The sequence below is a fragment of the Culex pipiens genome, chromosome 2, assembly GCF_016801865.2.
Source record: "Culex pipiens pallens isolate TS chromosome 2, TS_CPP_V2, whole genome shotgun sequence".
Lineage (NCBI taxonomy): Eukaryota > Metazoa > Arthropoda > Insecta > Diptera > Culicidae > Culex > Culex pipiens.
In genome coordinates this window covers 133,106,223-133,132,365 of record NC_068938.1, presented here as the reverse complement: position 1 = coordinate 133,132,365, position 26,143 = coordinate 133,106,223, and the positions used below count along the sequence as shown (strand labels likewise).

The window sequence follows — 26,143 nt, the reverse complement described above, 5'->3', positions numbered from 1 at the left end:
GGAAGGTGACGACACTCCCCCGGGGTGGGTGGAATCGGTTGAATTCCGGAATTTGCCGCACGCGTGCTACTTTAAAACGGAGCTCTTTTTTTCTTCTTCTTCTAGTACTAGATTTCTGCGCCGCGCGTGATCACGATTTGCTTTCTCAGAATAACTTTTCTCTTACTAACTTAAACTTGTAGTGACATTCCTTACTTTATGTAGGACCGAATTAAAAAGTGTTTCACCGTGTTTGAGGGGATAGGAATTGTCAAACGGAGCCGCGATCTATTTTTCTCCCTAACTTCTTCTATTGCGCTGGACGACGGACGTGCACTACTTTCTTCACTTTATTCTCTAGGTTAGTCAAAAAACTGCTCGACAAAAACGATCCACTGCTGACTAAAAGGCGGACTTGGGTGGCCGGCGATCGTTTCGAGCTAGAGGGGGGCGCCAGAAAATGTTGTCTTCTTCGTTTCTTTTCTTCTACATCACACAAATAACAAAAAACAAAACAAAGCTGGATGATTTTGCTCCACACCGAAGTGTCTTTTCTCTTTTGTTGTTGTATATTTTTTAACCTGTGTGTGTGTTTGTTGTATAACTGATACTTTCATAAACATAAAAAAAAATATTTTAATAATCCTCTAAATCGAAAGCATCGTTGTCCAATTCATCTAGTTGCATACTTTGGAAATCGACCTTGTAGCGCAAACAACCTGTGGGAGAGAAAGAAGATGAGATTATTAGGAACCCCTTTGTAACGATGATTAGAGAACTACTTTTAATGTTAAAATAAAGCAATGGAAAAACAAACCATTGATAACGGTACTACTAACTGATGGAAAAACATTTATAACATAAGATAACTTAAAATGTCTGCGGGTAACATAACAACAAATAGTTCACTGTTTAATTTTCATTATTCCAACGCAACACATATAGACTAGGTAAGGTAAGGCGGATTTTCCAGCTGTCTAATAAAAGTTGGCGCGAAAACCAGATTTTAAATAGCAATTTTCCTAAAAGTTTATCGAAAACGCTTTTTGAATTCTTTTTTTTAACACTTTCGCCGCCATCTTGAATTTAAAAAACTTTAGCATAGTTTAAGTATCATGCTAAAGAAAAAGAAAAAAAAAAGTATGGTTGGATAATCGAATCATAATTGTTTTTTTTTCGAATCGTAAGTGAGATTTTTCCAAAACATTCGGATAATCGAGTCTGGACTCTATTTAGATACCTATACATACCATACCATGATTGGCCCATCACTAGGCTAAATTCCAAATTTGAGCTCATTCTGACCATGGGAAACCCTCCCTCTAATCGCTTGAAGTTTTGCATGGGAAAAATCGTCAACATGCATGGGAAAAGCAACTGTTTCTGTTTTTTACCTGTGGAGGTCGCAATATAGTCGTCCAATCTTTATCAATTCTCAGATGTATATGACCTTCATTAAATTTTGAACAACTTTCCCGAAGATACCATATAAAACGATCCCTTTCGAAAGCTAATAACTTATCAACAATCTTAACGTGAAGACTTCCATCATTGTCATGATTTTTCGTTCAATGATATAAATTTTGCGTCGCTTTCAATATTTTGACAAAATTCCTTCAACAAAATGTTTAGAATTGTGCCCTACACATGTTGATTCCTTTTGGTAACGATTATGTCATTCCTTGTAAAGTTATGGAAATCGTCATTAATCAATGATTGCGAACTTGGGCGTCAATGATTGTACCACAAAATTTTATAAATTTTTAAGCATAATTGAATTAGATCAAAAATTCTTTATGTGGCTTCAAGAAGGCAACAACCGGCACTTGCTGATTCATTTTGGTGCAGATATTCGTTGAAATGAAATTTATACAGAGTATTTTATAGTGATGATCAATTTTCTTTAAAAATTATCAACAGCTTCACCTTAAAAATATGGTGTCTTCGGGAAAGTTGTTCAAAGTTTAACGAAGGTCATATCTGGAGTTTTTTTTTTGAAAAGGTCCAATAAACCAAATTTTTAGTTTTTGTTTTTGGGTGTTTTTTAATACCCCTGACTTGAGGCGGTTTCAAAAACACTCAAAAAGCAAAAACTGGAAACTTGGTTTATTGGATCTTTTCAAAAAAAAAAACTCCAGATATATATCTGAGAATTGATAAAGATTGGACGACTATATTGCGCCCTCCACAGGTAAAAAACTGAAACAGTTGCTTTTCTCCATGGGTAATTTTCCGCCAACTCACACAGCAGTTGCCCCGACCCCTCTTCGATTTGCGTGAAACTTTGTCCTAAGGGGTAACTTTTGTCCCTGATCACGAATCCGAGGTCCATTTTTTGATATCTCGTGACGGAGGAGTGGTACGACCCCTTCCATTTTTGAACATGCGAAAAAAGCTTGGAAAAAAGAGATGTTTTTCAATAATTTGCAGCCGGAAACGGTGATGAGATAGAAATTTGATGTCAAAGGAACTTTTATGTAAAATTAGACGCCCGATTTGATGGCGTACTAAGAATTCCGAAAGAACGTATTTTTCATCGAAAAAACACTAAAAAAGCTTAAAAACTCTGCCATTTTCCGTTACTGGACAGTAAAATTTTTTGGAACATGTCATTTTATGGGAAAATTAATGTTCTTTTCAAATCTACATTGACTCAGAAGAGCATGAGCATGAGCATGAGCATGAGAGACCACCCATGGTTGTCCTTCTCCGTTGCTGAACAGGACCGTAATATCCTATCAGCACAAGCGATCATACGCTTCAACGATCTAGTGATGTTTCCCTAATCAACAGCATGCATGAATGCGTTGAAAAGATAAAACATCAAGATCATCAAAACTAGAGTTGCTGTAGATAGGTAATAGTCATTGGCCACCAACGGCGCCCGCCATGTCAGTTTATAGATCTCGAGGGGATGGGACGGGAATGTTAATTAGCACAGGCTGCTACCAAGGGTGGGTTCTATACGATATCCACACCCCCGCGTGTGCCGGAAAACTACTTCTACTTGGGATTTTGTTAGTAGGGAAGGGTAATGGTCAGGATTCATCATAGAAGATGATGATGTGACCCAAATAATCGATAAGTTTTGTTTAATGGGTTGATGTATTATTCCCAAGGCAAACAATCGGATGCTGCTGTTGAGACTATATCCGTTTATTTGTGATTTATTTACGTTTAGATGGATTATCATAGACAGCCGGCTGTGGAAAGATAAAACCACAAAGAATGTATTTAACAGGTAAAATATTAAACTCTACGTAAAGTGTTTAATTCGAATGGATCATAGACGATTTCAACTTTTGAATAATTATAAGATTAGCGACGGATAACTGATGAGTTACGAAACTACAAGAAGGGCTAAACAACCGCGTAGGATAAATACTCGTTATCGTGCTCTCCGAGCTATAATGCTGATAGTTTTTTCATGCGTTTTACGGAAAACGTCTTTTCAAATTTAAAATTTATACCTCGCGCAAGCGTATAGCGAACCTACAAAACACATATTTTCAAATCGTAGAAATAATACAAGGAAAAACGGCTATATCACTTATCAAACTCGGCGACGGACGCGCAACACAAAACTGACCCGACGCGTTGCTAATCGGACTAATCTATCGGACTAAATTTCATTATTTATAAACATTAATAAAAATAAAATCGATCTCACGACCACCGAGAAATGCTTCAAATCTAAATTGACTCAGAAGGGCCATTTTTTTCATTTAGAACTAGTAGTTTATGCAACAAGTTGCAAAAAGAGGATTTTTTCAGCACGAGTCATACATTTATCCAACGAGGTTCACCGAGTTGTATAAATACGAAGAGTGCTGAAAAAATCAAGTTTTGCAACGAGTTCCATGCAACATTTATTGCAATTCCAAAAAAACACACACTGAGTGAAATTTTATGTCAAATTTTCATGTATTTTGTCAATAAATCGTTTAAATCAAAAAAAAAAATGTTGAAAAGTGTTACTTTTCGAAACAAGTGCTAAAAAGTTCAACTTTTCAGCACCCATTTGAGTGCTGAAAAGTAGAACTTTTCAGCATTTATTTTGAAAAGTGTTGCTATTCGATTCTGTTGTTTTTGGTACAGAAACGTAGGCTATTTCGTCGTTCAAGAATGACAGGAAAAGTAAGTATTTTCACGACGGAATTGCAAAAAAAAAAAATCATTTTAAAGTTTCGTGTTTTTTCTAACTTTGCAGGGTAATTTTTAGGAGTGTAATAATGTTGTACAAAGTTTTAGATCAGACAATTACAAAAAAATGATATATTTACATAAGGGGTTTGCTTATAAACATCACGAGTAATCGCGATTTTACGAAAAAAAAAGTTTTGAAAAAGTTGGTCGTCGTCGATCATGGCCGTTCATCGTCACCCGCGACAGACACGGCATCACATCGGACGTCTAATTTTACATAAAAGTCCCTTTGACATCAAATTTCTATCTCATCACCGTTTCAGGCGGCAAATTATTGAAAAACACCTCTTTTTCGCATGTTAAAACATTAAAGGGGCCGTATCGCCCCTCCATCACAAGATATCAAAAAACGGACCTCGGATTCGTGATTAGGGACAAAAGTTACCCCTTAGAACAAAGTTTCACGCAAATTGAAGAGGGGTCGGGACAACTTTTCCCGATTTCGTGTTAGTTGGTAGAGAATAATCCCCATTCATGTTGACGATTTTTCCTATACAACTTTCAAGCGATTAGAGGGAAGGGTTTCCGTGTTCAGAATGAGCTCAAATTTGGAATTTAGCCTAGTGTTGGGTCAATCTTTGATTTCAGAGGGTTGCCCCGAGAAAGCCTGGATTTGGACCACCCTAATCAGCTTGCAGGCTCTTTTCCGGACCACTTCCAGAAAAAAATCTGGCCATGTTTATTATCATTAAAATCTTCATTCAGCTTGTGTTTTTGACGCAAAAATATTGTAATAGTTTACAAACTTTATTTTATATTTGTTTGACATATTTTTGTATGCATAGATTATATAAAAAAGACCCATGTACAATAGGGTGCCCAGAAAAAAAAAATCCCCTGCTCCACAAGCGAAAAACGGTGTTTTGGGTAATTTTATGTATCTTTGCAAATTTTGAGCGAAATTGGTTGAGGTTAACCCATTGACACCTAAAGTTGGTGAAAAATTGTTTTTTTTTATGCAAAATGACTTTTTGAATTGCTAATAACTTTTCAATCTCAAGTTTTACAGCTTTGGTATTTTCTACAAAGTTGTAGAGCATTAAATTTTCAATGAGAATTTCACTTTTGGAAATATTTAGATGGAAGTAGCGCACCGTGCAAACCAAACCGTAAGAAAATGGAATTTTCGATAAATTAGAAAAATAAGGGTCGAGTAATAACAACCTGAAAAATCTTGTTTTGGGCTGGAACTGCTCAATAGGCTACCAACTATTCAAATTTGACTAAAATGGAGGCGTTGAACTCGAATTTGATTTTTCATGATTCGATTATTCGAAGTCCCATACAAACCTTCGGATTATCGTGTCGGAAACAATATTTTTATGAACTTATGAAAATGTGACATTACTGAAAATCGACGGCTAAAAAAACCTTTTTTTAAGTTATATCTGTTGGTGGTGATAGTGAGTTATTTTTAAATATTTTTTTAAAAAATTAAAGATGCTAAACAGAAATCTAAAACTATTCATATAAAATTTATAATTTTCAGGGGATTTTTTCAAATAAAAGGTTCTACAAACTGAAAAAAAAAACATTTCAAATTAAAAGTGCTTAATGCATTTAAAAAATGTACTAAAAACACGCAGAGCCGTTACCTTATTCCTATCAAAACCATCAGTAGCGATGTGCGTGCAGGGGTGCCTCAACGTTCGAATGTATTGAAAAAAGTCAACCGTGTGTCATTTGTGTGATTCGTGAAAGAATTTGTGAGTTTTAAGTGTGTTGTTTCTAAATTTCCTCCCCTCTCGTTACTCGTCTATTATTTCCTGTATCTGGTACTAAGTTCTAAATGTTTCACGGAAGCTTCTCTCCGCACACTTCGGTACAAGTACACCTAAATTCGCTGGCAAAGAAAACGAATCTTCCGCAGGGCAACCTTCCTTCAAAGTGTGACTCGCGCGCGCGCCCTCTCAACTATTCATTGTTCAAATGTTACGCGGTTTGGAGACGAATTCGAGTTGCAATTGTTATTATACACGGTATTTTTTTGTTTGTTTGTTAGTTTGTTTCTTGAATGATATATCAGCATAAAACGAGGCGCTCCGCCGGAAGTGGTGTGAGCCTCTCCCGGAAGATGCCCGCCAATATTTATATAAATAGTTTTTCTTTATGTTTTTTTTTTGGTTTGTTCGCTTTTTACCTAAATACACGCTGCTCACGGTAGGCTCGGAACCGACTTCTGTTTTTCAACACATGTTATCAGTTTTTGCCCGCATAGAATTTACTGATTATATTAACTAATTTCATATATGTTTGTAAGTTGTGTTGTGGGTGTGTTTTGTGTGTTTGATGTTTGCTATCCGGATTTTTGCTTGTTTACCTTTATTAAAATCGAATCGAATGTGGCTTTCGTATTTTGTTTGTTCTTATTGGAGAGAAATTGGTTGCACAAAACTAACTTTTTTTCCGCGTAATCTGGTGTTTTTTTTTATAAATTTTCTGCTCAGTTTGGTTTCTCTAAGTAGTTTATCGGCTTTTGGAACGCGACCATTTCGGCTGATTACAAGTTTGGAAAGAGTACCTAGAAAGTTGTGTCTGCTTCTCGCGTCGTGTAGTCCCTCAAAGAGTACAAGAAAGTGTTTGTCGGAATCGTAATTGATTTAGTAATCGTCAAGGTCAACGTCGTCCAGCGGCTCGTCGGCCTGGAGCGACTGGAAGTCGACTTTGTAGCGGAGAATTCCTGCGCACACGCACACGCAAACACATACAAACCCGCGCACAGAAGAATAGGTTATTAGTAGCGAGTTGTGATTAGTTTTGGGTTAGCATTTGGGAATAGAGAGAATTACAGATTAGCGTTTAGTCACTCAACTAGCGATATTGGAAACCGGTCGCCACGCGCGAAATTTTGCACCACTTAGCACAACGAGTGTGTGTTAGGTTAGGAAATAGTGGCCAGAAATAAAAACGTACCTCCAATTCCACCAAATCCTCGCACAAACTGGCTGCCCTCCTGGGACTTGTCAGTGATAATTTCCAAAGTAGCACCGAAGCTCTTGTAGTTGTTGGCGAGCCATTCCAGCAGCGGTTGAGATTCGACCAGTTCCATCTCGACGCCACTCTGCAAGTGGAGGGAGGAATGGGGAGTTTAGAACGCATGTTTCGGTGAGAAATGAGAGTCACGAGGCTTCATTTCAAAAGGCTGAAGTTGGTTCATCAGAGTGACGATCATCTTACTGGTCGTCACCGTCCTGGCAGCAGCGTTGCACAGATGCTTGTGCACCTTCCATGGAGGGTCGAAGGTTCATCTAACTCAATCCTGTTTATTTGACTACTCATCACTCAGGGTCGGTATTTAGACGGTTTCAGTCGATAACGATGTCATCGACATTGGCATTGGTGTCTCAGTCCTTTTGAGGATTGAGGCTTAATTTAAGATAGTCGTAGACCGAAGATACTGATTACTCATCACTCACTAGGCTTATGTTGAACAGCGCACAGGTTAAGCCACCAGCTTGAGTAGCGAGACAAGGATCTCGTTGCTTCTCGTCCTTGCCAGGAATAGAGGCTATATTTAAAGGTAGTCGTAGACCAAAGATACTGATTACTCATCGCTGCACTGCTGCTCTCCAACGAATCCCAGCCTTCAGCCTTTTGAAATGTCCGCCTTGATCGCCCCGCAAACCCTGCGTACCTCCTTGTCAGTGAAGTGCGACTTGTCCTTCTCCTGCTCCGGGGTCAGGTGCAATACTGTTGTGGACGTCGCACTGACGTGGTTCTTGAGCACGTAGCGTTGAATGTCCAAGTTCTCCCAGCAGATCAGCGTCTCGACCGAGCCCAGTTCCAGCGCCTTGAGCGTGTCCTCCACGCCGAAGCAGTACTTGCCGGTGTCCTGCGGGATGAAACCATAGATTCATACCATACTACGGAGTGCGCAAAACTCAACCAAACTCACCTGTGAAATTTCGTCAAAGTATCGCCCAATCAGTTTCTTCTCCTGGATGAACTTTACGTTCTGCAGTGATTCAGCTGCCAGCTCGATGGCCTGGTTAAAACCGTTCTCCCCGCCGTACGACACGTCCACCAGTTTGATCACTTTCGATTGCAATCGCTGAAAGAAACGAGAGTCATCACTCCGAATACAACAACAACCTCCCGGCAGGGGAATAACTCACCGGATCGAACATGTCCGACTGGCTGAGCTCGGTCTTGAAGTCGGCACTACCGGCCAGGATGAGGCCGGCAATGTTTGGCTTGTCGTTGGTGATGAACAGCTGGGTGGCCACCTCGGCGACCTTGCGCACGTAGTTGTGACGCTTCTCCATACGCAGACGCGCGAAACGCAACGCGGACTGACCACCACGGCCGTGCTTCTTCGGCAGGTCCACGGTGAATTTGTGCAGAACCTCGCGGGTGTTGCCCTGCAATTGGAGAATTTCCGTTAACATATTGACCTCCAATTCCGCAAATCCGCAAACTCACCTGAAGTGTACCGAACAGCGCACCGTTACCGTCCATCACGATGAAACCGAACTTATTGTCGTCCGCGAGCAGGGCCGTCAGCGCTTCGGTGTGGAATTTATTATCGCATAAGTATAAAGAGGTATTGATCGGTTTGAACGGTTCAAAGTCAATGTTGACCTTCTTCTCTTTGCCCTCTTCGGTGACGATCGTACCGCAGTAGATCACGAGTCCATTCGGAGGCACTTTGGTGTATAGTTTGAGCCGGTGCTGGACCGAGGTGATGGCACCGAGCACGGACAGACGGTTCACGCGGGACTTGATGTTGGACGCCGTGCCGAACTCGTCCGCCAGCATCTTGCTCACCCGGCTGATCTGGTCCTTCGGCGGGATGATCAGCGAAATCATGCTGGTGCCATTTCTGGAAACGGGAGGAAAGCAATAAACCAAAATTAATACGATTTTCTTTTAATCCATACGAAAATTTCTAAAAATGTCTTCAAGTGGCTTTTCAATATTTCCTTATAGTAGCAAAAGGTAAAGGACGTATAAACAAACAAACAAACTTTTTGACAGTTTGACTGCTCTGTTTGTTTGCAGAAACGTCAGTTTGCATACATTTGGCTTCGTTCGGCAAACTGTCAAACGCAAAAAAGTGCCAGTTTGTTTGCGCTCTACAATCATGTCCAAGAGCGTTATCAGCGATTTAAAAATGACGTTTTTGTAGGACTGATTTGTTTTTATCAACTTTAACGGTTTATAGCGGCCACTAAAACTTACACAATTTGGCTCAAAATTGACACAGATGCTTAATTTTGCCTAAGGAATCGAGCTCGGGAACGACCCTAAAATCTTCTTTTTTGTCACCCTGATGTTCATACACAGCGTATGTCATGATCGCCATTACGATGTGACCATCAAGGAGGTATTAGACTATGGCAAACAAACAAACACGTACTTTTTTGCGTGGAAAGTTTGCGAAACATGCAACTTGTTCGCGGAAAACTGGAAAACAAAGCCAAATGAATGCAGGCTGAAGTTTCTGCAAACAACTGTCAAAAATTGCAAGTAAGTTGGTTTGTTTGTTTGTGATAGGCTAATACCTGATTTAAAATACACTGAATATTGTTAGTAAAGACAATTTTACGCTGGGCAATTCTCTGAGATTTCGGTCATTCGATTTTTTTTGTATTTTTTAATCCGGCTGAAACTTTTGCATCATTAGTTTGTCCATATAATTTTCCATACAAATTTGGCAGCTGTCCATACAAAAATGATGTATGAAAATTCAAAAATCTGTATCTTTTGAAGAAATTTTTTGATCGATTTGGTGCCTTCGGGAAAGTTGTAGGTATGGATACGGACTACACTGAAAAAAAATTATACACGGTAAAAACAAATTGGTGGTTTAAAAAAAAAACACTATTTTTATTTTTTTATATGTTTTAGGGGACATAAAATGCCAACTTTTCAGAAATTTCCAGGTTGTGCAAAAAATCTTTGACCGAGTTATGAATTTTTGAATCAACACTATTTTTTTCAAAAAATCGAAATATTGGTCGCAAAAAATTTTCAACTTCATTTTTCGATGTAAAATCAAATTTGCAATCAAAAAGTACTTTAGTGAAATTTTCATAAAGTGCACCGTTTTCAAGTTATAGCAATTTTTAGGTAACTTTTTTGAAAATAGTCGCAGTTTTCCTTTTTTTTTAAATTAGTGCACATGTTTGCCCACTTTTGAAAAAAAAATATTTTTGAAAAGCTGAGAAAATTCTCTATATTTTGCTTTTTTGAACTTTGTTGATACGACCTATAGTTGCTGAGATATTGCCATGCAAGAGTTTAAAAAGCAGGAAAATTGATGTTTTCAAAGTCTCACCCAAACATCCCATCATTTTCTAACGTTGATATCTCAGCAACTAATTCGATGCCAACATTTCAAAAAGCATCATGTACAAACCATGCGTTTTGAGAAAAACGCATTTGAATGTTGAGCATCCATTTTCAATTACCATTTTTATATAAAAGCAAAATAAGATGTTCGCAATTCGCAATTCGCAATTTTCAGTGTAAGATGCACCAGGTTCCCGACGAACACGCACTGCCCTTACACCTACATCTCACACTTGCTCTGAGTCAGTACGAGCAACACGCTAGAACACGCTTTGAGTGTTCGTGCCAGGCATGCACACCTTCTTTTCCGGTTACGCATTTTAACTCGGCCGGGGGTGGTACATTACGTAGGGTTTGATGTAAGTATAAGCGCCTAACCATCTATAGTGTGCCTATTAACTTTCATTAAAGCAAACACTGTTTTATTTTTAGTTTGAATTCAAAAACTTATTGTTATTTACTGTGTATTGTTTTCTCCTGAAATCTTCCCTATTGTTGAGTAGTGTTTATCTGTTGCTATTTCTTTTGTCGCGGTGTTTTGTTACAATTTTTGATCCTAAGCATGTTATAAAATTTTACCAAAAGTACAATAGTAATATTTGTGTTAATCCTTTAACCATTCCATAAATTGAGTAAGGGCTCAAACCTCACTTGTTTGAAAAAAGGGTGAAGATTAAAAACAATAGACAGTAAAAGAGAATTAATTTTATAAAAATCAGGTATCAATAGTAAGAGAATGATGAGCGTATTTTGAAGAATAAAAATGAGAAGCTAGATGTTTTAGATGTAAAATTTGACAATAGTTAATAAATAGAGATACAAAACAAGCTTAGATTATAGTAATGATAATTTATAGGACAGATAAAGAATTATTCAAATAAATAAATTCGCAATAAAATCAAAAAAAAAAAAGATTAGGCGAATGATAAATAGACTTGATTTTACTACTACATTAAGGAAAAGTATATTTTTAAGGAAAAAAAGAAAACAAAGTTTGTTACAGCAGTATCAATTGATAGAAAAGAGTGGAAAAGCTTTGAGAGATAAATAAAAATAGGAGATAGGTGGTAGCTGAGAATGAAGAGAAGAGAAACCCCGTTGTGCGATGTTTCAGGTACATCCACAGCAGTTGACTCAACATACTGCGAATCAAAACAATACCGTCTACAATCACAAATTACTTCCCTTTCCCACATTGTCGCGCCCCTTTCTTCTAGCCGTCTCTACTCTGACCCTCGCTGGTCAAAGGTTTACGAGTCGTTTCCACAGGCCACCAGCTAGGTTACACCTTGTCATCATGATGACTAAACCAAGCCAACGTGGAGGTAAGAAAATAGGACACTTGCAAGGAACCAGAGCCATGCTGTTTTGTCCAAACAGCACTACGGATGTAGTTGGGCTCTCCCGGGATGTTCCTCGCCTAGGTGTGTCAACCGACGAGTATCATCAGTATCATGCACCCTTGGCCTGCTAAAAGCAAAATAAGATGTTCTAATGATAACAAACGATGAAAAACGTTGCTTTTGTTGATACATGATCATCCATATTCAATAAAACATTATTTCCGTAATTTTATTTGAGAAAAACAAACATAACTTCTTTTGAAATCACCAACGTCGATATCACCCTGCTGTCACTGAGGGGGGGCGCTTTGTATGATTCGTTTTTCTTCGCCGAATGTACATGGCGCTTTTTTCATGTTGCTTTTTTTTCGTCACGAGGTTTATGTAGCCTTTTGTTTGACAGGTTGACAGGGCTATATAAACAGGGACTGCTGATGGCAGAGATTTTGTTTATGTTACTTTATTTAAAATCAAGATTAAACAGACTTTACTGAAGTAACTTTTTCTCATTTTTGGTGGAGAGGTAGCTTATTAGAAGTACTTTCAGAATATACAATAACCCAGAAAGTGTCAAAATGTACATGATGCCTTTTGAAATGTTACCGTCGAATTGTCCGATTTTTAATGTTAAAATATGAAACATTCGTGAAATTTTCCGATCATTCCGAAAAAAATATTTTATTTTTTTTTAAATCAAGACTAACATTTCAAAAAGGCGCAATATTGAATGTTTTACCAGTTGGTGTCAAACCATCGGGGTTTGGGTGTAATCGAGATTGGCCTGTATTCTAATCTAACTTTCTAACACCAATAAATTTCGGCTTTATGTGCCAAAGGCGTTTAACTCGAAAAATATATATATATATTTTTTTGTTTTAAAATGTGCATATAGGGGAAATATACCCATTTTAAGCCTAATAACGGTCGTTTTTGAATGATGCTGGATAAACTGGAGTGTTCCTTGAAATTTGTGTACTTGGTACACTGCCGCTCGAATCTAGTCCGTCCCATATGTAAAAAGTGAGTGCTGCGATAACGCCATGCAAAGTTTAAACAATGTTTCACCTTTTTTTACATTTTTAATCAACACATTTTCAATAGTGTTTTCAACAATTAATTCAATACTGGTTCAAAAAATACACCTACCCCAAATTTAACTTTAAAAAGCTAAAATTTACAGGTTAATTTGGTAAATTTTCGTGCTGGGACTGACCTGACTTTATTTGTCCACCAATAAAGGCAAGTCTGTCAGGTTATCAAGGTAGGCTTAAACATTTACAACAGAAATTTACCTGTCATTTGTTGGTTTGTTGTATGTATGTATGTATGATCCCCATACCCGCAGGCAACTTGGTCCTGGAACACATGTGAGCGCTAGGTGAACAATTCGATCATCTTTTACTCCGTAATCTGTACACCCACGTGCATAAGTTTTTTTGCACGAATTTTATTGCTACAAATACCGGCGCATAGATCAAAATGGTTTCCCGCTTCCCTTCCCAAGCGCCGGAAATTTGTAGCGGGTGTAGGGACACTTCGCATAGACGCCCTTGCTCCCATCACGTCACTGAGGGTATGGAGCGACGAGAAATTAATAAGCATGCCCCCCTAGTCGAACCTTCATTAGAGAAGCAGGCAATCCACAACTCACAGCGAACGACCAAGGGAACACCCTACCGCGTATATAATAAGGTTGGCTTGGTTGTCTTTAATGAATTGTCAATATGTGTGTGTAAATGAAAGTGTTCTTTTGTAATAAAAAGGAAAGCTCTCACCAAATTACGAATTCTTCGCATCCAGATGGGCATTTTATTCTTGCAGTCCAAGTTTTTTCAAGTCCATCTTTGAATATCCACGAAAGCTTCATTCTTGAGTTGCTCTTCTGTTCCTGGCACTGTTCCCGCCGTTTCTCGTGTTGTTTTTCAGGCAGCACCAATCAGTTTTGGCATGTTGGACAGCTTCCGGTGGGTCTTCTTAGAGATTCGATCGATCAGTCTTCACCCGGCATTCACCCGATTGATGATCTTGTCTCGAACACGACGACAAAATGGCCGGAGGTTTGGGATTTCCACTCACGGCGCGGATGAAGCAACTTTCTTCAATTTCACCTGACGCACAACGAGTTCCGGATCATTCACAAACCCTCAGAATGACTTTTTAAACCAGCAGAAACGACCATCTTGTCGCAAAACAGGGCTCGGCGATGCTCCCGGAAAAGATGCCAAAACCTCCGTTTTGACTCTAAAAACCACCGACTCACACGTTTAGGACACCACTCTCACAAAATAACCCTTTCTTTGTAACACTCGGTTTGAAACTAAAAATAACCGTGAAATTCCACCGAAATCTTAAAATTGAAGAAAAACGCAAAAACTTGACGCAGCAAAAACTTATCGCGCCCGCGCGCACCGATTGCTACGATCGAATCTCACCTGTCATTTGTTGGTTTGTTGTGGTAATTTTTGAAATATTTTATATTAAATATCTAAAAGTATGTTGATTTCAGGTTAATCTTATTTGACGAATAGTTTTAGTAAAATTCCTGAGTATGAAACTTTACCCGGGACAAGACAGTCAATTTCTTTCGCTGCCGTGAGAGGAGATATATGAATGCACGTCTCAGCATATGGACCCTTAAAATCTGCGTTGGAAGATAAACCTCATCCAGAACCAGGACCAACCAACCAATAAGGAACATAACTGATTTTTTTCTTAAATTGTTACAATGGTATGTAGTTTATATTCTAACCGTGGTTGTCACTTGCATGAGGAAAAAAGGCAGAATGGGTATCAAGTATTACTCTTAAAAATCTATGAATATTAATTAAATATCAACAACTACAGTATTTTTTAAGTTCAACAGGCTCTTAGAGACATAATCTGTGAGTTGTTTAGGGACCATCCATAAACCACGTGGACACTTTTTTTGGTAATATCAACCCCCCCCCCCCCCCCTCGTGGACAATTGTCCATACAAAAAAAATCTTTTTTGTATGGAGCGTGGACAATCGCCATACCCCCCCCCCCCCCCCCCTAAAGTGTCCACGTGGTTTATGGATGGTCCCTTAAAAAAAAATACACATTTTTTATCGATTTGTGAGACATTTCTAAACAAGAACTGACTTGCCTTTATTTTGCATATGGGACAGCACACAAGTCATTTTTATTTTGGAATTTCTAGAACAAACATGACTTTTTTATTTAATAGGCTTGAAGTAGGTGTTAAAACAAGACTTTTGTCGGGTTTATCTTAAAATCGATAAAAATACATATGGGACGGACTTGCTTCGAGCGGCAGTACATTTCTGTGAACATTTCTGTTTTTTTTTTCACTTTTCCTAAAAGTTATTCTATTCCTTTTACAAGCATCTGAAAAAAAATATTTCCAAAATGTATTCTAATCAAACGAAAATGCATTGGGCAATATCCATTTTTCTATTTTCAGCTTAGTTTTTTTTACTTCCAGCGTTCTTTTGGGTCTGCTTAGCGCTGCCAAAATTGAAATTTTAAGCAAACACTCACGAAAAGTAGCATTTATAGTGAAAATTTCCTGGCAGCACTGGCTCACTCCAACGGCGCTGCTGTTGGTGTTGGTGGCCACCCTTTGTTCTTTATTTGCCTTCGCTTCTCGTTCGGTTTTCTTCAGCCTTCAATTAGGTTTTACAGCGCGACGTCACGAGCACACACGCACACACATTTTTACTGAGACACACGGGCAAAAAATGTAAACAGTGCAGCCAAGCTGTCAAATTTCTAACCTAAAAACCGAGTCGGCGTAAAACCTAATTGGAATGAGTCGTCAAGATTGAAACGTCAAAAAAAAACTTGGCGCGTTTGTTTTTTTTTATAGAGTTATCTAAGCCCGCGCTCACGCACACTAGCACGCCATTTGGTTTGCTGGCTGGTACAAAATTTAACCTCAATCTTTTTCGTGTACGTACATGCAATACATGCGCGCGTAGATAACTCTATGGCACTTGCTAATTATTTACATGTTTCGGGATTATTTTTCAAGTGGGTGACCAACTAATGTGCAAAAGAACATGTTGCCAAAAGTTGGGGGCAGTTTTGTATCGAAAGCACCGTGAAAAAGTAAGCGAAAGTGAAAAGTTGATTTTGGCGATATTAATTAGGCGTTTGAGGGTTTCTCGCGTGTGTCATTGTGTGTGCCAACAAAATGATGGGAAATGGTCTCGCAAAATAGAAATTTTGATCAAAAGTGCATTAAATTTGATCTTTTTGGCCAGTAAGTGGCATACATTTGCGTGCTTACTCGAGGCGATACTGTTGCTGGTAAGTTTATAGCCTATATAGTATTTTTGGAGCTTCAATCGAGCATCAAACACTCCATATGACGAAGATAGGTGTTTGATTGGAAAGGGTATATTTCCCCACTGTCTATTGAAGTGAGCACTTATGTACAATTTACAAACCTTTTTTTAACAGCTACATTAAGGAAGTTTTCAAGATTTGTGGACATAAAAGTTGAAAATTACAAACAAGCCAAGGTTAAAACAAACTGAATCATTCTGGGAACCCTGTCAGCTCTGTGCGCTTAAAATTCATCCTGGGCTAGGATTCCTGGCTATGCGCTACCGTTCGCCACCAGTTCCGCAAAATTTGCAACCCACGGTGATAAACAAAGGAGATTCCTTCCCACATCTGGGAAGCAGACTAGAGAAGCACGACTCCGTGAATCGTCGGTGCACCCACGTCAGCCCACCCACAGAAGACGGTATTCGTAAATCGTAACCACCGTCGCCAAGTCTATGTGAATCGCCATTTAGTACACCGTCGCGCAGTCCACATCCCGAAGGAAAGTAGGACGACACAAAGGAAAATTCACCCTCCCAATTGAAATGAGGGAGGTGTGGGCAGACATGCTCCTGTTGGCGTCTGGTGTGGGACGTCACTCGACGACGACGACGACAACCACGAGGACTCTCCCTCTCTCTCTCTCTTGGTGGGAATCTATGGAGTTTGTAGTGGGTGGTTGCGCGACTGTGTTTGTTGCAAACAAATTTTGAGAGAGGGAGAAAGAACTTGAGGGATTCAGGCAGGGAGAACGTGACTGAAGCGACACAACACACAAGGTTTTGTACTTTAGAACCTCTACCTCTGTATACAGTGAGAGAGTCGGACTGACTTTCGTGTTGGGGGTTTGAGGGTTGGTTTCAGCAGGGAAAAAGAAAGCTTAATCCGATGCCAACCAATACACAAAATGTGCAATATGTGAAGAAAGTGTGCACTTCCCTCCTCAGCGAGCAGGGGGGAAAGGTGAGATGCACCTTCTTTATCATCATCAATGAGGGGGAGTGAATTGTGGTTCAGCTGCATTCACAACCGAATCACAGACCTTGCATAAGCACAGACTTTCTCCCCTGCCCCTTGAACCCTTTCTCTGCTTAAATAAGGAGCACTTGAAGTCCTTGAAACTACTTCTACTAAGGCTATCGTTACGGTACTCACCCTCGGGCCATCTCCAAGCTCTTGATAAGCTTCTTGATCTTCCAGATCTCCACATTGCGATCGGCGGAAGTTTCCTCGAAAGACATCTTGCTGCTGCTGGGTTGGCTTACTTCTGGCTGTGATTACTGTAGCTGCTGCTTCTGGTCTTCAATTTCCTTTTTTTTTTCAAGCACACACACACTGGTTCTGCTGCCGCGGTGACCTCGTTCTTCCTCGTTCTTCTTCTGCACACGCACGCACACACGAGACACGACTCTGGATCTACACGACAGGGAAGGAAGAAGGGAAAGGTGTCCACAGGTTACACTTGTACGTATCTACAACCCGCGCGTCAGGATTACATCCGTCCGAACTCCGTCCAAGTCTCGCGCGCCCGAGATAATTGGAAATCGGACGGAAAAAAATCGGAATTCGTGGCAAAAATGGCGTTCAGCAGCAGCAGCAGCAGTACAGATAGATAGAAGAGAGCACGGAGCGCGCGCCCCACCACCACACCACAACACGACGACTTCGGTCCGACGACGATGACGACCACCAACCAACCCGTCCACGGCAGCACTGTTGGCTGGCACTCTCTCTCGCAAGTGGTGAACCCATTCATCGTAGACCGTACCTTGTACCTCCTCGGCCTCGCCAAAAATCCCCCCGCGCGCGCATACTCGAAAGGGAGCGCTTAATCATCTCACGGATTCGCAGAAGTATACCACACCGTGGGGTTTCAATCAAAACATACGTCAGACAGGATTTGGTTTGTGTCACTGCAATGTAAAGCGAGCCTGTTGGTGGGTGTCCTTGCTAGAGGACCTCACAACTTCTTGTACCACAGTCGAATCCTTCCAGGTTGCTTCGATTTCCTCCGCAAAGCACACCGTGAAACGTCCTGCTCTCTCTCTCACTTCCAAAACAACTCTCATTCTCTCACAAACTCTCTCCCTCTCTGGGCGTTCTCTTTTTAGCGACTGTATTCAGTTTACTCCTGTTTAATCTCGACCGAAGAACATAAATCGTCGATGACGGACCGACGATGGCACGCGCAAAACGTGTCGACACATAACTCACCCTAAACATATGGGAGGGCGAAAGGACTAACGGTATGAGAAGGTTTGCTATGCAATATTAGAAATTTAGTAGAATTAGCTGTGTGATTGCGTCCACAGTATGCACACTAAACATGTGCTCAAAAAAAATCAAATTATTCGCTCTACAGCATTGCCTTGGCGTACGAAAAAGTGACCAACCACCAGGGGTTGAGTGTATCCGGAATCCGGATCTCATTTATATGCTTTATGCATGTAAACGATGTCCGGATCCATCATCCGACCCATTGTTGGTAAGGTAATCGAGAGTCCTTTCCAACGAGTCCAGAACATTGAAGATCTAGCAACCCTGTCTTGAGTTATGGCCACTTAAGTTATATCTGCAGGGTTGTTACGGGAGAGTCGAAAAAAAATCCGCGCCAAATCAACGCCGACCTAAAATCCGAAACCGCGCAAAATCCACGCCATATAAAAAAAATATCGCGACCAACATTTAAGAAATTTTATTTTGTAATTCGCAATTCGCAATTCGCAATTTCGCAATTTTCAGTGTAAGAACGGGCCTTGACCGATCTTATGCACTAGGTTCCCGACGAACACGCACTGCCCTTACACCTACATCTCACCCTTGCTCTGAGTCAGTACGAGCAGCACGCTAGAACACGCTTTGAGTGTTCGTGCCAGGCATGCACACCTTCTTTTCCGGTTACGCATTTTAACTCGGCCGGGGGTGGTACATTACGTAGGGTTTGATGTAAGTATAAGCGCCTAACCGTTTAAAGTGTGCCTATCAACTTTCATTAAAGCAAAAACTGTTTTATTTTTAGTTTGAATTCAAAAACTTATTGTTATTTACTGTGTATTGTTTTCTCCTGAAATCTTCCCTATTGTTGAGTCTGTTTATCTGTTGCTATTTCTTTTGTCGCGGTGTTTTGTTACAATTTTTGGTCCTAAGCATGTTATAAAAGTTTACCAAAAATACAATAGTAATATTTGTGTTAATCCTTTAACCATTCCATAAATTGAGTAAGGGCTCAAACCTCACTTGATTGAAAAAAGGGTGAAGATTGAAAACAATTGACAGTAAAAGATAATTTATTTTATAAAAATCAAGTATCAATAGTAAGAGAATGATGAGCGTATTTTGAAGAATAAAAATGAGAAGCTAGATGTATTAGATGTAAAATTAGACAATAGTTAATAAAAAGAGATACAAAACAAGCTTAGATTATAGTAATGATAATTTATAGGAAAGATAAAGAATTATTCAAATAAATAAATTCGCAATAAAATCAAAAAAGATTAGGCGAATGATAAATAGACTTGATATTACTAGTACATTAAGGAAAAGTATATTTTTAAGGAAAAAAAAAAAACAAAACAAAGTTTGTTACAGCAGTATCAATTGATAGAAAATAGTGGAAAAGCGTTGAGAAATAAGATAATCAAATGAATAAAATCGAAATCAAATGGATGATAGTAAACAGAAGCCGCGTTAGAAAATCAGTGAAACAAAATAAACAGAAGATAGGTGGTAGCTGAGAATGAAGAGAAGAGAAACCCCGTTGTGCGATGTTTCAGGTACATCCACAGCAGTTGACTCAACATACTGCGAATCAAAACAATACCGTCTACAATCACAAATTACTTCCCTTTCCCACATTGTTGCGCCCCTTTCTTTTAGCCGTCTCGACTCTGACCCGCGGTGGTCAAAGGTTTACGATCCGTTTCCACAGGCCACCAGCTAGGTCATCATGAAAACCAAGCCAACGTGGAGGTAAGAAAATAGGACACTCGCAAGGAACCAGAGCTATACTGTTCTGATCAAGATAATTCGGATGATCTAACAGAACTACGGATGTAGTTAGTTACGCTCCTTCCAGGATGTTCCTTACGTGGACGTCAACCGAAGAGCACGCAACAAGGTCAGTGCCATAGAGAATTTGCAGCAAAGCTAAAAGACACATGTCGCCACCTATCAACAAATAGCGTAAACCTATGATTTTTCGAAAAAATGTGTTTTTACCTTCAAAATCATTTTTTTTATAAAACTCATGCCGGATTCGGATGAGAAAAATTATTTCCAACAATTTGGTGTACAACTTTCCAATATTTGTTTGATTTTTCTATGAGAAAATTGTAAATTTAGTAAAAGATAGTAATTTGAACTATTTGGCAACAAAGTCTGTCAAAAATCAATAAAAATTGTTAAATATACGTTAACACATCTGTTATCAACTATATAACTGTTTATTTCATTGATATATACCGGGAAACTCATTTTTTCGTGTTCTGAAACATGTTTTTTGAAGAAAAAGTTCACAAATTTTTGCGCGCCCAAAAATTGATGTTCATTATTTTAAAGCAAAAAAATTTTCTCGTCTTTTGCAACCAGTTTCATTAAGATTGATGCAGGGAATCATGAGAAATAAGCGATTTTGTTCTTTAATCCAGCAGAAAGGAATACGATTTTTGGCAAGTAACCTCATTTTGGCGCCACCTACATTTGAAACACAGGCGCGCTGCAAAACCTCAATTGCATGCTCTTAGGTATCAATCCTTGGCCTGCCAGAAATTTTATTTTGTAATGAAGAAAAACTAATTCAGAAAGTATTTGATAAAAAAAACTCGTTTTATGGTTAAAGGCTCAAAAAGAATGAACGCAATACAATTTTAGAATTTTAGAATTCTAGAATTTTAGAATTTTAGAATTTAGAATTTTAGAATTTTAGATTTTTAGATTTTTAGAATTTTAGAATTTTAGAATTTTAGAATTTTAGAATTTTAGAATTTTAGAATTTTAGAATTTTAAAATTTTAGAATTTTAGAATTTTAAAATTTTAGAATTTTAGAATTTTAGAATTTTAGAGTTTTAGAATTTTTGAATTTTAGAATTTTAGAATTTTAGCATTTTAGAATTTTAGAATTTATAAGCCTAAGAATACTTAAATCATTTAAGATTTGAGAAAAAAATTTCTATATGATTTTGAATTTGATATTTTTTAGTTTTTAAATTTAGACTTTTTAATTTTGATTTTTTTTAATCTTCAAATTTTCGATTACCCATTTTTTTGTATTTTGAATTTAAGAATGCTAAAATTTTAAATTTCAAAATTTCAGATTTTTCAAATTGCGATTTTAGAAATTTCGAAAAAAAAATAATATGTATGTATTTTTTTTCTACCGATTAAATTCCATTCCAAAATTCTAAAATGGAGGCCAGCTTCTGTTACGTCCAATCAAGCTCATATTTGGCGCCCACCAGAACAAGCCCCAATAATAGTTTTTGTTTCACATTCTAATGTCTATATCTTAGGGAAAAGTTTGTAATATTTGATTTGCAAAATTAAAAATTGAATAAATCCAGTATAAAATTAAAAATAAATAAGGTTAAAAATCATTACTCAAAACTCAAAAGAAATTAAATATTCAGAGCCGGAGATGTTAAGAAATGACAAGAAACATTTCAAAAATAATTTCTACATAATCTTTATCTTCATTTTTCGACGTTTCGTACTAAGAAAATACAAACAAACATTTTCAAAATTGTCATCCGCGCGAAATCCGCGCATGAGCAAAATTAGCCAGCAAATCCGCGCCAGATCCGCGCTATCCGAGCCATCCGCGCGATCCGCGCCGTCCGTAACAACCCTGTATCTGTGTACTTATTTTTCTGGATCCAAAAAAAAAAAATTAAAATATTTGTCCAAACCACTCATATTACCCATTGTTGGTAAAAAGTGAGCAAGGCATCAACCACATCTAGGTGGATTAGGTTAATTTGCGCCAAACATTTCATTAGGGTTTTGTGATTGAATAGTGTAGATAAGGTATGTGAAACATAAAAATTCTTCAAAAGTGTACTGAACAGCAGCCGCGGGACCGTATTAAATATTGTTTTTTGACTAAGTTTTTCTCTGCAGAAATCCTTGGTGAAAACTAAACCAAACTTTTTTTTGAAGTGAATTTGTGTTAAAATGTATGAAAAGTTAACTTTACAACACAAAAAGATCCTCAAGTACGAAAACCTAACGAAAAATAAAAGGGCACATTTGAAAAAAAATTTTTTTGGTTTGCAGTGAACATGGTTATGTGCCCTTTTGTGTTTTTGATTTTTTCAATAGGAAATTGTTTGTTATCAATCTGATTCTTGGAGGGCATGTAGGGAGTGTACTAATGAATGGAATAGTGGAATAATCCCGAATGTTTACGTTTTGGTTTTGTGCCCTAATGAAATGTTTGGCTCGAATTTTAAACATATTCAGCATGTTTGAGATCATTTGAAAATTCTATTTGTGAAATTCCGATGTACATTTCCGCAAAAAGTAAATTTCGTTAACACTTGGTTTTTCATCTAAATGTTGAAACCATAGCTTGTAATTTAAATTTTTATATTTTTGTGTCGTCAAAGATATCTCTGAAATCGACGGTAACATTTCAAAAGGCATCATGTACATTTTGACACTTTCTGGGTTATTGCATATTCTGAAAGTACTCCTAATAAGCTATCTCTCCACCAAAAATGACCAAAAGTTACTTCAGTTAAGTCTGTTTAATCATGATTTTAAATAAAGTAACATAAACAAAATCTCTGCCATCAGCAGTCCCTGTTTATATAGCCCTGTCAACCTGTCAAACAAAAGACTACATGAACCTCGTGACGAAAAAAAAAGCAACATGAACAAAGCGCCATGTACATTCGGCGAAGAAAAACGAATCATAACAAAGCGCCCCCCTCAATGACAGCAGGGTGATATCGCCCCGTAAAAAAAAATCCGACTTTTCGCATAACTAAGTCGGGTCTAGTCGGGTGGTTTCGGCCGATTCGTTGGCCAACGAATCGGTCGACCGGGCAACAGACTTCTGTGTAATCTTTACATAAGCGTCTGGTGGTAAATCGGTTGTCGAAATCGGCCGACGAAATCGGTTACAAAAATAACCGATTTTTAACCGATTTAGTCTGTAAATAAAATAAAATCTGACTCAACCCAATTTAATCGGTCTAATCGTAGGGCGACTAAAAATCTTACTCCTGACGAATCCCGACTAAATCGGCTAACTGGTTGGTTGTTTTTGATTACCCGATTTCGAAGGGTGTTTCGTTAGGTCGAGAACTGTCAAATTTTTTACGGGGCGACGTTGGTGATTTCAAAAGGAGTTATGTTTGTTTTTCTCAAATAAAATTACGGAAATGATGTTTTATTGAATTTGGATGATCAAGCATCAATAAAAGCAACGTTTTTCATCGTTTGTTATTATTAGAACATCTTATTTTGCTTTTATATTAAAATGGGAATTGAAAATGGATGCTCAACATTCAAATGCGGTTTTCTCAAAACGCATGGTTTGTACATGATGCTTATTGAAATGTTGGCGTCGAAATACAAAGTAAAAGCTTGTGATGTTTAAGAAAAATCTTAAAAATTGTAAAAGTGTTTACATCCCTTTATGTCTTGTGGTTTCGAAAATCAAACTGGATTTTCCAATCACTTTACACTGGCAGCTGTATGGGTTCTCGCTCTCATTAATAATCCATTCTGAATGCAATTTTTATCTCAATATCCGAGAAAGAGAGTGAGAACGAGAGAACTTCTCATTCAGACGCAGAGAAAGAGAATCGACCACGATGGCAGTGAAACGGCATCATTTTCGCGTTAATCCCTTTCCATTCACTCTCGACGTTGACGTAAATCGAACGTAACTTCGATTTTTTGGCAACTGCTTCACTTGTTTCCTTGGTACCTGATCTCTGACCGACTTGAACCGCTTGAACATGAAACCAAGGAGACGACTTCCAAAAAGCGAACGAACGGCGACCAGAAAACGGACCGCAGTTGACAGCCTGTCATCATCGGTTTGGTTGGTGTGTGGGGAAATGTCAATGATCGTCATCGCCCCGCGACAGCGCAGCAATCCTCTGCCACCAGCACGAAGAAAACCAAGACGAAAAAGAAATCCGCCAGCCGAGCTGCTGCTGCTGAATTCGCCACGAAATGAAGGCCACTTTTTCACCACCTTACGCACCTTTAACTCACGCTCACGCACGATACGCGTCACCCGGGGGTCGCGACGGTTGATTTAACAAGATTTTCTGCGGTTTTTGAACGATTTTAGCGAATACATCAGGCTTTTCGGACGCGAACCACACGGAACTTGGAACTGCCTCGGCACGAGCTCGTGTAAAAAGGAATGAAGGCTGCGAGGCCAGGGCCGAACGCAGGCGACTGACCGCGGTTGACAGCGCGAAATGACAGCTCTGCCGAATGTGATCTAAAACTGTGGCGTGCACCGAGGACATTACGTGCAAAAGGTTAGCGTTAAATTTTCTTTCAAAAGATGTTGTCTGTTTTTATTTGTAAGGGCCAATACCAAGCCAATTAGGTACCTGGGATGGGATAAACAGAGAGAAAAAAACCTATTGTCAAACTAAACCACTTTCAACATGGCCGCTTCTGTCAACCTAAACCAGTCCTTTCTTATTAGGAGAAAATTAGAAGAATTGTAATTTGAGTTGAAAAAAATTTAAAAAAAATTTAAATCAATATCACAAATAATTGTAAATTGCATTAATAGATTGTTTAAAATATTTTCAATTGAAAGGCATTTATTTCTATCGTACACCGAATGTTGACTTATCAGCATTTTCATTTTAAAAAACAATACATTTCATGAACTGACTATTCTTTTGCCCATTTAAAACTATTGTTATTTTTTTTCGCGTTACATAGAAATGTCATCTAGATTGAACAATATTAAACCTGTGCTTCCCATGAAATTAAAATGTGGCGTGAAGAAACAACATCGTACTGGATTTAAAGAGTAAACAAAGAAAAAGGCCACAGTTTAGCCTATTTGATTTTTTCGCACCTTTTTATTTCAACTCTTTGCCACAAATTGAAAAACAAACTTTTTTGCTATTTGAAGTGAATTAATTGGTACAAATTTGAATTTTTGCCAGCCATTTCTTTCGATTCTGACACCTTAGGGCGTGCGACCTATGGAATGTTAACTTTCTTTAAAGTTGAGTAAAAATTGCCGTTGAATTCGACGTGCTCCTCTTTGGGGAACTGGAAAAGATTTATTTACTTTCTTTGCGTAACGGGACAACGACAGGAGCAGATCTATGAAAAAATCTCCCCTCCCAATTAATGACTTGCAGGCTCGCTTGTATGCTTTTTAGGATTATTTTTAGATTGAAATAAGAAAACGCATTTGAATCGTATTGCATTTTTCACATCCAAATGAAAATTAAAAATCTTTCATATAAAAAACACATAAAAAATGAAGAAGTGAACATTTTTTGACTCATCTTTGATTTGCCAACAATTTCAAGTAATTTGTATCCGGCAGCTCCTTATGAACGGATCCACGATCCACCGTAAAACGATGTAACATAAACTCAGGGTTCTCCACCCACGTCCAACCGCAAATTTTAACAGCCAAATTCTGCTAGGAAAAACTAAACAACATTTCAACCAAAGAAAAAGTCATCCGCATGCTTGAGCACTGAGTTGAAAAACATCATCAAGAATTTTTGAATTTTGAATTTGAATTGTCAAGCTATCTGAATCACAGATTGCTTGATATTTGTTTTCGAACACGAATTTTCTTGCAAAAAACAGAAGAAGAATACAAACGTAAACACTCAAAAAGAAGACTCTATCCAGCCGTCCCGTCCCAGTTAGGTACTAAAGCCCTATGTCAATTTTTATGTACAACGGTAAAAAACACGATTAAAAAACACTTCTAATCACTTTTTTTTATTTTAATGCAAAAAAAATTGACAAGACAACATTTTTTCGATTGATTCTGTCA

At 38.4% G+C, this 26,143-nt stretch overlaps 1 protein-coding gene across 2 annotated transcripts; it reads right to left on the bottom strand.

The window, feature by feature from the left end:
- Nucleotides 1-504: 504 nt before the first annotated feature.
- On the bottom strand, nt 505-24,528 carry LOC120424427 (eukaryotic peptide chain release factor subunit 1). 2 transcript variants are annotated; one of them, XR_008211969.1, is made up of 9 exons: nt 24,353-24,528; nt 17,292-17,552; nt 8,608-9,007; nt 8,301-8,546; nt 8,081-8,236; nt 7,820-8,017; nt 7,099-7,246; nt 5,781-6,865; nt 505-698 (listed from the first exon to the last, which is right to left on the bottom strand). XR_008211969.1 is itself a non-coding variant. In XM_039588547.2 (8 exons), exons 2-8 carry the CDS (start codon nt 17,375-17,377, stop codon nt 616-618), a joined length of 1,317 nt encoding a protein of 438 aa, XP_039444481.1. In that variant the 5' UTR covers nt 17,378-17,552; nt 24,353-24,527; the 3' UTR covers nt 505-615. The 2 variants fall into 2 exon arrangements, 1 of the variants encoding a protein (XP_039444481.1); XM_039588547.2 differs by lacking the exon at nt 5,781-6,865 and having other exon boundaries at nt 24,353-24,527.
- Between the last annotated feature and the right edge of the window lie 1,615 nt (nt 24,529-26,143).

Coding starts and splice junctions, on each gene's coding strand:
- LOC120424427 (XM_039588547.2), bottom strand. CDS start 17,377: ATGTCTTTCGAGGAAACTTCCGCCGATCGCAATGTGGAGATCTGGAAG. Junction 9,008..17,291: donor AGCTTGGAGATGGCCCGAGG/GTGAGTACCGTA, acceptor TCCCGTTTCCAG/AAATGGCACCAGCATGATTT. Junction 8,237..8,300: donor AGTCGGACATGTTCGATCCG/GTGAGTTATTCC, acceptor CGTTTCTTTCAG/CGATTGCAATCGAAAGTGAT.